Below are 13,320 nucleotides of genomic sequence, written 5' to 3' on the forward strand. Positions count from 1 at the left end.
TCTGCATTGGATGTATAGAAGATTTTTAGGTCACAAAAACAGCAACAGTACCTTGCTCTCTCACAAATCGGCCAGTCCCCCCTTCTAACATATGAATCTCCCCTGACGTCGATAGGTCATTAACATATGAAGATCTATATACACAACTATTCATTCAGTAGCAGAAACAAATGTTCCCTGGATCTATATAAATAACATTGTCTAAAATCCTGAAACTAATATGCAGGGGAGTACATGACAGCAGGAACGGAGCTTGAAGCACATGCTTACCATACTCCATGCTTGAAACATAGCTTGACAGCAGGAACAGAGCTTGAAGCTGCTGAAGTAATAAAATCCCTCCAACATCTAGATTTGCAGGGGAGATTTCTTTGTCGCTCCTAGTTAAAAGTCCTTTGGCCATCATCTAGAGAAAACCATAATCGGGTCTCAGCATACCCAGTTACTCCATCTAGAATATTCAGCATATCCACATGGAGTAGAAATATTCAGTCAGCATACAACAGAAATATTCAGTCACTTCCTGCCATCTACTCCCTCCGTCCCATAATGTAAGATTATGGGACGGAGGGAGTAGTACATTGATAGTAACAGGAATACAAGAGAAATATTCAGTCACTTGCTACCATTCAGTCACAGAATAAATATGACAGCGTTATGCTCTCAATTTCAAAATAAAAAATGGACAGCCTACAGTTCAGTGAAGTTCCACCAAAAAGAGTTGAGCATAATTTCAGAATAAATATGGACACCATACATTTTCACTGATGTTCCCACATAGTTTATCTTGGTCGGTTTCACTATATATTGAACACATTCTTTGCAGTAACTGAACTTGCAAGTGACTGCTGGGACAAATGATCATACTGGAAATACACCATTGCAGTAACTGAACTAAACGTCTTTCACGACATTGAGATATTTACCTCCACAACTCCCTTCACTTCAAGCATAAGGCTTTTTCCTATTACTGACAGGTTCAAGAACATCTACCCACGAACATCTACTGACAGGCTCCACACTCAGAGAGAGGGAGAGGGACGCATCGTGTTGACCTCACCATGGTTTGATACTACGAAGGAGCTGGAGGTGTAGGAGATAAGCATGCCGGCAGCGCCGTGTTGACCTCGCCGCGGCCGGATCGAGCACCGTAGAAGCCCATCGCAACACTAACGCATGCCCTCCATCGCAGACCGAAGCTCACTGCCGGATCATCTTGATGGATGGCTTCAGTTTGCTATTTTAGCAAAGGCAAAGAATGTTGATCTTGATCTACGCCCTCCACCGAAATGGAAATGCCCGGGTGATGTCTGCAACTTCCCTCTGCATCTTTTTGGTGATCAAAGCAGCTCAGGTTTGCTGTCTCTCCGACTTGTCTTAGTTTGCCTAAGGCCAGCTCTGAATTTCTGTGGCTTTGCAAACCTCCGATCGCTCAAATGGGATTGTGTTTATGTATCGAAGGACCTCCATTGCATGATCTCACACTGTGCTGTCCTTGAGCGGTTGAGCCTAACAGACTGTTTCATATCTTCCTTCACTATGTCTGAGCCACTAGACCACCTTCAATATGCTTGTATTCAGAATTGCAGCCTACAAAACATCCCGCTCTGAATAGTCGAATGACAAACAGCCCATGTGATTTTATTAATCTGAGGCATCTCAACATGGAGGTTTTGGTGGACGGAGATCCAGGTTGTTCAAGTGGGATTCTTCGTTTGGCTTCTCTATTGGAACTAACTCCCTTTCTGGAAGTGTTCGATTTGCATGTGAGTTACAGTCTTTTAAGTTTCCTTCTACATGATTTTTGTCGTGTTTGCTTTCTCCTTTATCCTTTGGGCATACCTGGAGCTTTTAATCGATAGATTTGCCCAAATGGCATCTATTAACCTTATGATAGTGATTGAACATTGAAGAGAAATGGGAGCTTTCTGGGCCATTTCAGGTGCTGCTTAATTCCGGGCTGCGATACCATGGTGGCGGTGATTTCACGAAGACTTCAGGATCTCACCGTGCAGTTGTCATTGATCCTGTTGTGAAGACTCGTTTCGGCTCGCACTGTGCAGTTGAGGGCGGCCACTGTTCCAGGATCTCCTTGCAAAATAATACTCCCTCCGTCCCAAAATATAAGAGCATTTTTAACACTACAGTAGTGTCAAAAACGCTCTTATATTTTGGGACGGAGGGAGTACTTGTTTGTAGCCAAATTTCCGGAGGTCCTGACTGTTCTGAGGGCACCACCACCGCGGCACCGGTGACCTGGACGTGTGTGTCCAGTTGAGATGTTCAGTGAAGAACTGATGAAATATTATTCATTAACTTAATATGAAGTTAGCCAGATGGAAAAATTTCCCTTTTCTGAACCAGCGTCACGTTTACTGTTGGGTATTGCGATGTATTATCATCATGCTTTCTGGTGCAAATACAGTCATGCAGAAATGGAAGATTTAAGCCAATGAATGTTGTCTCAATATGAATTGAAATAGAGTTACTACATTTTCAAAGAAAAACATAGTTTCAACCTTCTGTTCATCTAGAATGGGTTTCATATGTGAAGCGTGAGTTAATTTAGTGAGCCGATACCAATCTGATTTGTACATCCTTTTTCCCATGCCCGGATAATAATGTGGATGATACTGATTCATTTCGAGAGAGTAAATTTAACAGAACTTAGCTTTCATCCCAATGTGGTATCCTAGCAAATTTACTCGAAAAATAAACACAAGCATTCCCTAATGGGTACGCTTCATTACGTTTTCAGTTAAGAAAGTGTCATTCCTTAATAAGGTATCTTTCTCAAGTGTCATTCATTACGTTTACAGCTAAAGTCAGTGTCATCCTTTTAACAATTGGATACAATGTACTGGATAGCGTCAATTTTGTTACTTATTTTTGCGATGCATTTGATCATGCTTTCTGGCGCAATGGGGAATCGGGGATATGAATGGAAATTTTAAGGCAACAGCTGCTCTGTAAAATTCAGTGAAACGAGATTTTCAGAGGAAACAGCGTTTGGAGATTCAGTCGTTGAGTTGAGGTGGCACCAATCTTTAATTCTTTATAAAATCTCCTTCCCTTTCTCAATATTCGTATAAAATGTGTACATAGATTTCTAGCACTGATTCCATCTCAAAAGAGAATTCAACTGCAAAATGATTGTCTGTAAGATTTAGCAAAAATTCAGTCGTTGAGTTGACTTATTAGTGAGGTGGCACCAATCTTTAATTCTTTATAAAATCTCCTTCCCTTTCTCAATGTTTGTATAAAATGTGTACATAGATTTCTAGCACTGATTCCATCTCAAAAGAGAATTCAACTGCAAAATGATTGTCTGTAAGATTTAGCAAAAATTACAAACTGCTTATCTTTTTGGGAAAACTTTGTTTTTGCCACTCTAGCTTTTGCCAATTTTGCTTATGCCACTCTAGAATTTGACATATCACTTTTGCCACTCTTAGCTTTTGACAATGTATCACTTATGCCATTCTGTGGCAAAAGCAAAATTTTCATAGTGGCAATTGTGATACGTTGTCAAAAGCTAACAATGGCAAAAGTGAAATGAAAAATTATCGTTTTTGCCATGAAATGGCATTTGTGATGTATTGTCAAAAGCTAAGAGTGGCAAAAGTGAGATGTCAAATTCAAGAGTGGCATAAGAAAAATTGGCAAAAGCTAGAGTGGCAAAAACAAAGTTTTCCCTTTTTTTTATAAAAATATATTTGTACAAAAAAATCAACTTCAAAAATCCGACCTACGGGATTCGAACCAGTGAGCTAAGAGTGGCAAAAGTGAGATGTCAAATTCAAGAGTGGCATAAGAAAAATTGGCAAAAGCTAGAGTGGCAAAAACAAAGTTTTCCCTTTTTTTATAAAAATATATTTGTACAAAAAAATCAACTTCAAAAATCCGACCTACGGGATTCGAACCAGTGAGCTAAGAGTGGCAAAAGTGAGATGTCAAATTCAAGAGTGGCATAAGAAAAATTGGCAAAAGCTAGAGTGGCAAAAACAAAGTTTTCCCTTTTTTTATAAAAATATATTTGTACAAAAAAATCAACTCAAAAATCCGACCTACCGGATTCGAACCAGTGACCTAAGGATTCATCTGCAAGACTACAGTCCTCCGCTCTACCAACTGAGCTAAGGTCGGCTTGATGTTTTTGGTACAATTTTATGTTCCTTATCACTATTATCACCTATTTCTTCAACTCGTTTTCAGTTGACGTACAGCAGTATGTTCTGTTTTCTCAAGAACAAGCAATTTCTGCTGTCGTTGCTCTTCATTTTCATTAAGAGAAGTATAAGTATATATGCAGAAAGAACATATGGCACCAAAACAACAGCTACTGGTGCCATCCACCTCCTTAGACCCGCCTGTGAACCTCCAGAGCAAGCGAGACAACCACATCAAACCAACCATATGATTCGGCGACGCATGGCAAGGAATATTAATTCTTCAGTTCATTCACTGGTTCATATTGATTTACATGATAGTATAAGAACAACTAGTGCAATGGGGATATTGAATGGAAATTATTTTTTCTGAACGGAGGCAAAAGTTGTGCCTCATTGATTAATTAAGAAGGATAGAACTTGCCTAGTTAATAAACGGAAAACCGAGCAAAAGCCGCTACAAACCTGACCACACGCGGACTACTCCCAAAGGATGAAACCCCACAACCGCAGATGCAGCCCAGCAAACGTAGTGAAACGGAATTTCAAACTTTTCAAAGAAAAACAGTGTTTGGAGGTTCAGTTCATCTATAAATGGATTGCATGTGTGTTGCCTCAGTTGACTTAGGTTGCAAAATTTCCTTTCCTTTCTCAATGTTCGTCGAAAATGTGGATTTCTGGCACTGATTCGTCTCAAAAGAGCAAAAAATGTACTACTTATTGTTAATAAACGGAAAACCAGGCAAAAACTGCTACAAACCTGACCACATGGGGACTACTCTCAAAGGATTAAACCCCACAACCGCAGATGCAGCCCAGCAAACGTAGTGAAACGGAGTTTCAAACTTTTCAAAGAAAAACAGTGTTTGGAGGTTCATTTCATCTATAAATGGATTGCATGTGTGTTGCCTCAGTTGACTTAGGTTGCAAAATTTCCTTTCCTTTCTCAACTTTCGTACAAAATGTGGATTTCTGGCACTGATTCATCTCAAAAGAGCAAAAAATGTGCTACTGCTTATTGTTTTTCATAGATATAGAGATATTATAGACGAAAAGCAAAAAGAAATAAAAATTCCGACCTACCGGATTCGAACCAGTGACCTAAGGATTTATCTGCAACGACTACAGTCCTCCGCTCTACCAACTGAGCTAAGGTCGGGTTGTTCTTTTACTAAATTTTAAAACATTTATCAAGGAGTTCTTCAAGTGTTCTGTTTTTCTCAAGAACAAGCAATTTCTGCTGTCGTTGCTCTTCATTTTCATTGAGAACGAAGTGTATACGAGAGACTTAGAGAACCACTGCCATGGCACCAAAACAACAGCTACTGGTGCCATCCACCATCCCTCAGACCAGCCTGTGACCCTCCTCCAGAGCAACTGAGCAAGCGAGACAACACATCATTGATTCAGCGTCGCATGGCAATCCTCTGTTTTCACCATGCAGGCCTAAGGATCAAACCAACCATATGTATGATTCAGCGACGCCTGACAAGGAATAACAATTCTTCAGTTCATTCATTGGTTCATGTTGATTTACAGGGTGGTATAAGAAGAATTGCCCTTCAGCATAAGAACTGATGCAATGGGGTATATGAACGTTTCTTTAGATCAAAGGAGCCTCCAGGCAAAATAGAGTATGCTTACAAGAGGAAACAAAAACAGCCATACTAGAATGAAAAGAACCTTTTTTTTGCGGAAAGAATGAAAAGAACCTTTTTTTTGCGGAAAGAATGAAAAGAACCTTAACTAGGGAAGATGCAAACCCTCTCACACCCAGCATCTACCCACTACAGGAGCATCACATACTGCTGAACTCATCACAGAAGCAGAAAGAGACTTCTCTTTTAACAGTGAAACGGAGCTAAAATTTCAAGCCAACAACTGTCCTATAAAATTCATAGTGAAACGGAGCTTCAAACATTCCAAAGAAAAACATTGTTTAGAGATTGCATGTGTTGCCTCAGTTGACTTAGGTTGCAATATCTCCTTTTCCTTTCTCAATGTTCGTATAAAATGTGGATTTTTGGCACTGATTCATCTCAGGAGGAAAAATTAAAAATTGCTTATTGTTTTTCAAAATATAGACGAAAAGAAAAAGTTCCGACCTACCGGATTCGAACCAGTGACCTAAGGATTTATCTGCAAAGACTACAGTCCTCCGCTCTACCAACTGAGCTAAGGTCGGATTGTTGATTTGTTTAGTTTGCCAAAGTATATTAGCGTAACTACCTAGGTACTTCTGTGCGTTTTCAGTTCATGTGCAGCAGAATGCCGGATTGTTTTTACCACAATGCATGCCTACTAACCACAGTATGATTCAGCGACGCATGTCAAGGAATATTAATTCTCGAGTTCATTCATCGGTTCATATTGATTTACACGGTAGTATAAGAAGAATTGCCCTTCAGTATATAGTAGTCCCGGCCAGCAGCGACACGAGCTAGAGACGATCACAGGTGCACGCACGCACGCTTCGATTCTTCGAGGATGAGAAAGAAACTAGGCGGCCGTCTTGTAGGACGCCTGGTCGTCGTCGATGGGCACCACCTTGGGCACGTGCACCGGCAGCACGTCGACGTCCTGCGCCCAGGGGCTGCCGGCGTCCCCGACGGCGACGGCGTCGACCGCCCTGAGCGCCTTCCAGACGGCGCTGTTGCACTTGAAGCCGGAGCCGAAGGCGATCTGCCACACCCGGTCGCCCTTCTTGATCCTGCCCTTGGCCTCGCAGTAGGCGAGCTCGTACCAGAGCGAGCTGCTGGAGGTGTTGCCGAAGCGGTAGAGCGTCATCCGGGACGGCTCCATGTGCCAGGCGCTGAGCTTGAGGCTGCGCTCCAGCTCGTCCAGCACGCCGCGCCCGCCGGCGTGGATGCAGAAGTGGTCGAGCGCGAGCGTGAAGTCCGGGATGTGCGGCTTGACGTCGGCGCGGAAGACGCGCTTGAGCACGACGGTGGCGAGGAAGCGGAGCTGCTCGGAGAGCGGGAGCACCAGCGGGCCCAGCGTGGTGATGTTGGTGCGCAGCGCCTCGCCGGCCACGGACATGAGCTCCTTGGAGAGCGACACCCCGACGTGGCCCGCGTCGTCCTCCTCCTGCGTCACGCAGCCGTAGCTCCGGTCGCTGGCGCCCCGGTGCGTGCGCACGGTGTGGATGAGCTGGTACTTGGCGCGCGCCCGCTCCTGGCGGCGGTTGGAGAGCAGCACCGCCGCGCCGCCGACGCGGAAGAGCGTGTTGGTGACCAGCATGGGGCGGTTGTTGCCGAGGTAGGCGTTGAGGGTGATGTTCTCCGTGCTCACCACCAGCGCGTACGTGTCCGGGTGCACCTGCAGCGTCGCATCCATTACTGCCACGTCCATTCATTAACCAACCAACCCAATCGCTACAGCTATTACTGCCATTAATGGTGGAGGAGCAACATAGAAGATCATAGGTGCATGTGCACCAGTGCTGGCGCAGATGGATTTCATGGCGTGGGATACTCCCAGATTCGCTCCCTGATCATGATCCGAAGGAGGAGGACCATTTCGGCGGGCCTTGATGATTCCGAGTCATGGCGATAGCGGATAGCTACTACTACTACGGGTACGTGCGGATTCTTCTTCCCCTGCTGGGACTGCGTTCTCTCCGCGCGTCCGCCCTATTCTAGTACCGATCGATCCCGGCCTCTTTTACCGCTTCCGTCGTCGCAGATGCCATGCTGCGCTCGCCAGTGCATGGTCCAAAACTCCTCTGGAACGGAGAACACGATGCAACCATGGCCAGCAGAGGAGCAGGGGGGCAGTGAACAGTACTCCAGTACCCACCCGGCAGAGACTGGCGCGCACACATTATGATGGCAGTAATCGACCCCCAACGGTCACGGGGGGCCGATATGTATGTGTGTGGGTGGCTGACCGTCCTCCGGGTATGGATTTCATGTGTCTTATACATCGATGGCGTTAAACCTCAAATATTTTTACCGTACAATAGTACTCCCTCCATTCGGAATTACTTGTCGCGGAAATGGACGTATCTAGACATATTATAGTTCTAGATATATCCATATCCGAGACAAGTAATTCCAAAAAGAGAGAGTATATAAAACTGCGCATATATATGATACTGTTCGGAATGAGCGATTAGCTACTCAACAAACCCACACTCAACAACATAAAAACAGCATATATGATGAAATATAAGGACGGATTAATTTATCATATAAATATAAAGATTAAAGACAAAATTAATGTTAAAACAAGCTTATATAAATACGTTGACTGGAAATGGAGGATACTTTAATGTTGGAAGAACCAGCTGGACCTGCCATTTTATTCATATTCCTATACACCTACTTGAAAATTCAGATTGACATGGTTTTGTACTCTACTATCATGCTAGTCCTGTCATAGTATGTTGATGTTAACGACCTCCGTGATGCGACGTCTAATTCTAGCTTAACCAATTAGTGCATGTCTCAGATATTCCCTTGCCCATCCACATGCACGCTACAGTACTAGGCCATGCTGTGCATGCATGGGCCGCACGATGCATGCCCATGTCTTCCGTGCGTGCTTGGGCAGGGTGGTGCATGCTTTGCATTAAGTTAACAAGGTGACTGACATGTGGATGTAGCTGGAGATGTATGGATACCTGAAGGAGGTGCTTGGCGAGGTCGATGGCGATGATGCCGGCGCTGCAGCCCATGCCGCTGAGGTTGTGGCTGACGACGTCGTGGCGGAGGCGGTACCGGTTCACGATGAGCGACACGAAGGACGGCGTGGGGCTGTAGAGGCTGGAGTTGGCGATGACGACGCCGACGTCCTCCGCGCGCACGCCGGTCTTGGCCAGCAGCTCGTCCACGACGCCGAACACGACGGCCTCCGACTCGTCCCTCGCCGTCTGGAGGCACATGTCCACGGGGATGCTCATCAGCGACGCCGGGAAGTGCGTGGCCTCCCCGAGCCCCGACCGCTCCATCATCCGCTTCTGGAACGACATGCTCTCGTCGTCGAACCCGCCGGCCAGCCCGAACTGGCGGATGGCCTGCGCGCGCGTCGCCTCGTGCGCCGGCCCGGGCTTGTACCCGGCCAGGTCCACCAGGTACACGGGCCGCGGCCGCGACGTGGCGTAGGCGTACACCGCGGCGGCGCAGCCCGCGCACGCGGCCACCAGCACGGCCGCGTTGGCGCGCGCCTCGCCCCAGAGCGCGGCGAGCGACAGCGTGGACACCAGCGGCGGGGCCACGACGAGGAGCAGCGTGACGGCGAGGAGGTGCGGCAGGCGGCACACCAGCCGGTGGTACAGGAGCCTGGCCTGGTTCCGCGTCCCCTGCTTCACCGTCCGGAACAGATCCCTGTCCATGGCTCCACAAGGACGTACCTCGTGAATGGAACCCTGAGCCACCACGGTTCTGCGGACAGACCGCCGATTCGTGTGAGCTCGCTAGCCAGCTATGGAAGCTACAGGCTTTGCCGAGGCTGCCACGGCTCTGCGAGGTGGGCGCTGGCTAGCTAGCTCTGGTGTGTGGGAGTTCGCGGCGCGGGGCGCGGGGATTTATACGGGGAGATCAATGGAGCAGGGAAGCGGATGGAGGGAGGGGGAGATTAATGGCGGCAGGCTGGTTGAGGAGGTAGCGGGTTAATGCGCGCGCCGGCCGGCCCCCATGGGCACGATACCGGTGAAGCTAGTGCATGCACCACAGTAGCACACACACTCAAACCGATCGAGCAAGAGAGGCGCCAACCCACACGCATGCGACCCCTCGGCCGTGCCATCTATGGATGATGGATCGGACGGCATTAACAAAATGAGAGCTACGTAGCTCTCTAACGTGCAAAAACAATTGTAGATCGGCGCTTCCATGTGCATCTGTGTTGTGCATGCGTACGTGCAGCTAGCCGTGTTGGCCGGGTCATAGTACTATTGATGGGCGATCGAGGAGTGAGTTAATGGCCGGGCTAGCTGTGGGTTTTGATCGTTTCTTGACGCATGAGGCAGACCGGGCGGTTTCATACTTCAACAGTGCTCGCCATGTTGCAGTGTTCGGCAGATATATGTTGCATGCATGTGCTCGGCATGTGGGAATGTATGGCCAATCTAGCACTACTAACTGCTGGTAGCTGCGGAAATTCTGCCACTTGCTTTTGTGTTCATTTTCTGGGATTGGTATATGGATCAATGGTTGTAGATGTCTTGTCCTATGACAACATAGTCAAGTGTATTTGTTGCCCTAAATTGGTTACTTCTCGTTCAAAATGTTGGGCAACCTTTAGGTGCATCATCGTACGTGTGCCCTCCTGAAAACACAACATAGAACTGCTGATGCGCGCGTGCACACACACACACACACACACACACACACACACACACACAACTTCAGAGAAAGTAACAACATTAAGTTTAGGTTGGAACATATGCATCTATCTCTTTCCTGCAATTACTTGTTTACGCAATTTTAACCAAAAAGAGTAAAACCCTCTAGTTGTGATATTGGGGGTAGGGTTTGCCCCCTTTTAGTAAATCTTGCCACATTGTACTCGATAGTCGGATGTGACCTTGTGATGGTTGTTAGTACTCTATTTCACTATTTTTCCCGAACTCACAATGCAAACCCATTTACGTTGGTGGTTCAGGTGACTAGGCAAATAATTTAGACCGATATTCAATGTAGGTGTAACCGATATAGTACATAAGCAGTGCGGTGCAGCTAGCAACATGTGTATGACAAAGTTGATGCAATTTCGTATAATTGGGTTGTTTTTGATGAAATTTACATAATTTGATGTAACTTGGCAAGTTCCTAACGAGTATGTTTGTCTAGTTAGTTGCCATGTCATCCTAACGATTTAGCTTTTGCGGTTGGAGAACAATTAGATGGGTAATTGTTGTTGGAATGTGATAACAAAGAGGTAAATATGTTGAGATTTTAGTTAGTGGGGATAAGAAAGATCACAATTATGAGGTAAAAAGTGAAGTTTAGTCGAATCTAAACAACACAAACCCTCCCTGCATTCTCCTCCGTTCTAAATAACCTTAGGCTACATATGTTCACTCTTTGCATGCACCAATAAGAAGGGAAAGCGAGGAGAGTATCTTAAGAGTCGTTGATTAGTTCACTTTGACATGACGGCAAGAAGGTATTTTGGTTGCGAGAGATCATGTCGTCCTCAGTGGTTATTTCTTCTTAGCTTGAATCACCAATGTCCACTTTTAATATACTTTTATATGTTCAAATCATCCAGGTTTGGCTTTCACCAGTATATATTTTTAAGTGTTTGTTGATGTCACTTCTATTTTTTGCAAACATGTCGAGTTATTGGTGTTTTGCGGTACTATCTTCAATTAACACCACAATATCCTTCCAACACCGAGTATATTTTGTCGGTGCCATAAACTTGGCTTGCACACCACACAAGTGGAACCACCAAGCATCATCTGAAAATTAAAAGCTGATGCATAAATGTTCAATAAAACCTCTAGGGCTGCCAGCGGGAGTGTTGACGTATAATGTGCTGCCTAGTCTCTTCCATCAGATCGGTCTTTTGGTTGCATTGGCTAGAGCATGCACTTCTACATGGTATCGGAGCCAAGAGGTCTTGAGTTCAAGACCCGGCTGACACAATTAAATTGCAGCCCACTTTCGGTCCACGTTTAGGCCTGAGGGAGCCACACGTGAGGGGGAGTGTTGACGTATAATGTGCTGCCTAGTCTCTTCCATCAGATCGATCTTTTGGTTGCATTGGCTAGAGCATGCATTTCTACAGGGAGATCATGTAAAACCCCATATACAAGTGTACTAGAAGACTTCTTTTTTTCCAAGAACACGAAAGAGAATTGCACGCCTCATATATTAAGGAGAGAAACAATATATACTTACATATAGAACGCCATTGGGGACACCCTACACCACACCTAGATACAAAATGCTATTCTCCTAAAAAAAACCATGAACACCGCACGTACTGAAAGTCAACCAACTGTAATTTTGGTTTGACATTAACATGAGGTTGACTTTTGATGTACTTAAATACTGAAAGTCAACCTAGTATAATTTTGGTTTGACATTAATGTGAGATTGACTTTTGATGTTCTCATACAGTACGTGGGATTCGTTGGAAGCCCGCACACATCCTTAAAAACCTTTAAGGATATGATGCATAAATGTTCATGTGAAATCCTCAAAATACTTAGTTCAGTTTATCAGTTCAGAAATTAATCTCTAAATCCATAATTTCAATCAAAAGGAGGAAACCAACGCACGTTCCCACTTTCTTTGTGATCAAAGCTACGGCAAACAAGGAACACATGAACATGAGCATGCTAACGATCCACTCACCGGCTGCCAAGTGAACCCATCACATGAGCCAAGCCTCATGCTTCTTGCGCTCAGTATCTTGCGCCGGGTTGTCCGGGGGCAGTTAGAGGCATTGCACAAATCTTTTTCTTTTTTTTTGTGAAGAGGAATTGCGCAATGTTTGAGTGTTGCTTCTTGTCGTATCTACAAGAATTAACATATATCATCTTTGTTCCGAAATATAAGTCGTTGGGGAGTTCACTTCCCAACGACTTATATTTCGGAACAGAGGAAGTGGTTTTCTATTTACTAGATCGTGCTTGGAAAAGGGTGTGCCGGAGTGGGTGCGATGCACCTGAAACTTTGTACGAGACCTAGCAATAGTACTACACAATAACTGTTGGCTGTTTCCAGATCATGCGAGCTAGTAGATGCCCCAGCAAAACCGTATGTGGTGAAGGAGAGCCGGTCGTGCGCGCTCCAGATCATGCACCATTGATAATGCAGCAGGCCGGGGTCAGCAAAACCGGCGATCCAAACCGGGACCGCACACGGTCCCTCCTCTCAGGCCGATGGCCGACGAGGTGATAACAATGGTCGTTACTGCTACTTGCTTTCCTTTTGGGACATGTAATGCAGACGGAGGGCTTGAATGCCCCCGATGCGTTTGGCTTCCTCTCGGCTTAGCTAGGGCATGGCCGTCCTTGCGTACACACTGTTTCAGAGTTAACAATTTGGCCTTTTCTTTTTGTTTGGGTAAGAGCCAGCTGCTAACTTTAATTTGCAGGCCTCAATTTTATTTTATTTTAGAAAAGGAGGTTGGGCGCCTCTGGGGCTCGGCACCGGTCAATTTATTATATTTTTTAAGAAAGCCTTAAAATAAT

General features: G+C 45.5%; 1 protein-coding gene and 3 non-coding genes across 4 annotated transcripts; all 4 read right to left on the bottom strand.

The window, feature by feature from the left end:
* Positions 1-4,061: 4,061 nt before the first annotated feature.
* On the bottom strand, positions 4,062-4,146 carry TRNAY-GUA (transfer RNA tyrosine (anticodon GUA)). Its single transcript is given in 2 exon segments — positions 4,062-4,097; positions 4,110-4,146. It is a non-coding gene; the product is annotated as a tRNA-Tyr (tRNA).
* Positions 4,147-5,242: 1,096 nt separating this feature from the next.
* Positions 5,243-5,328, bottom strand: TRNAY-GUA (transfer RNA tyrosine (anticodon GUA)). Its single transcript is given in 2 exon segments — positions 5,243-5,278; positions 5,292-5,328. It is a non-coding gene; the product is annotated as a tRNA-Tyr (tRNA).
* Positions 5,329-6,268: 940 nt separating this feature from the next.
* Positions 6,269-6,354, bottom strand: TRNAY-GUA (transfer RNA tyrosine (anticodon GUA)). The gene is given in 2 exon segments: positions 6,269-6,304; positions 6,318-6,354. It is a non-coding gene; the product is annotated as a tRNA-Tyr (tRNA).
* A 150-nt stretch (positions 6,355-6,504) lies between these two features.
* LOC123084837 (probable 3-ketoacyl-CoA synthase 20) lies at positions 6,505-9,763 on the bottom strand. The gene is made up of 2 exons (XM_044506348.1): positions 8,794-9,763; positions 6,505-7,487 (listed from the first exon to the last, which is right to left on the bottom strand). The coding sequence occupies exons 1-2, from the start codon at positions 9,502-9,504 to the stop codon at positions 6,669-6,671; spliced, it is 1,530 nt and encodes a 509-aa protein (XP_044362283.1). The 5' UTR covers positions 9,505-9,763; the 3' UTR covers positions 6,505-6,668.
* Positions 9,764-13,320: the final 3,557 nt, after the last annotated feature.

This window comes from Triticum aestivum, chromosome 4A (assembly GCF_018294505.1).
Source record: "Triticum aestivum cultivar Chinese Spring chromosome 4A, IWGSC CS RefSeq v2.1, whole genome shotgun sequence".
Classification (NCBI taxonomy): domain Eukaryota; kingdom Viridiplantae; phylum Streptophyta; class Magnoliopsida; order Poales; family Poaceae; genus Triticum; species Triticum aestivum.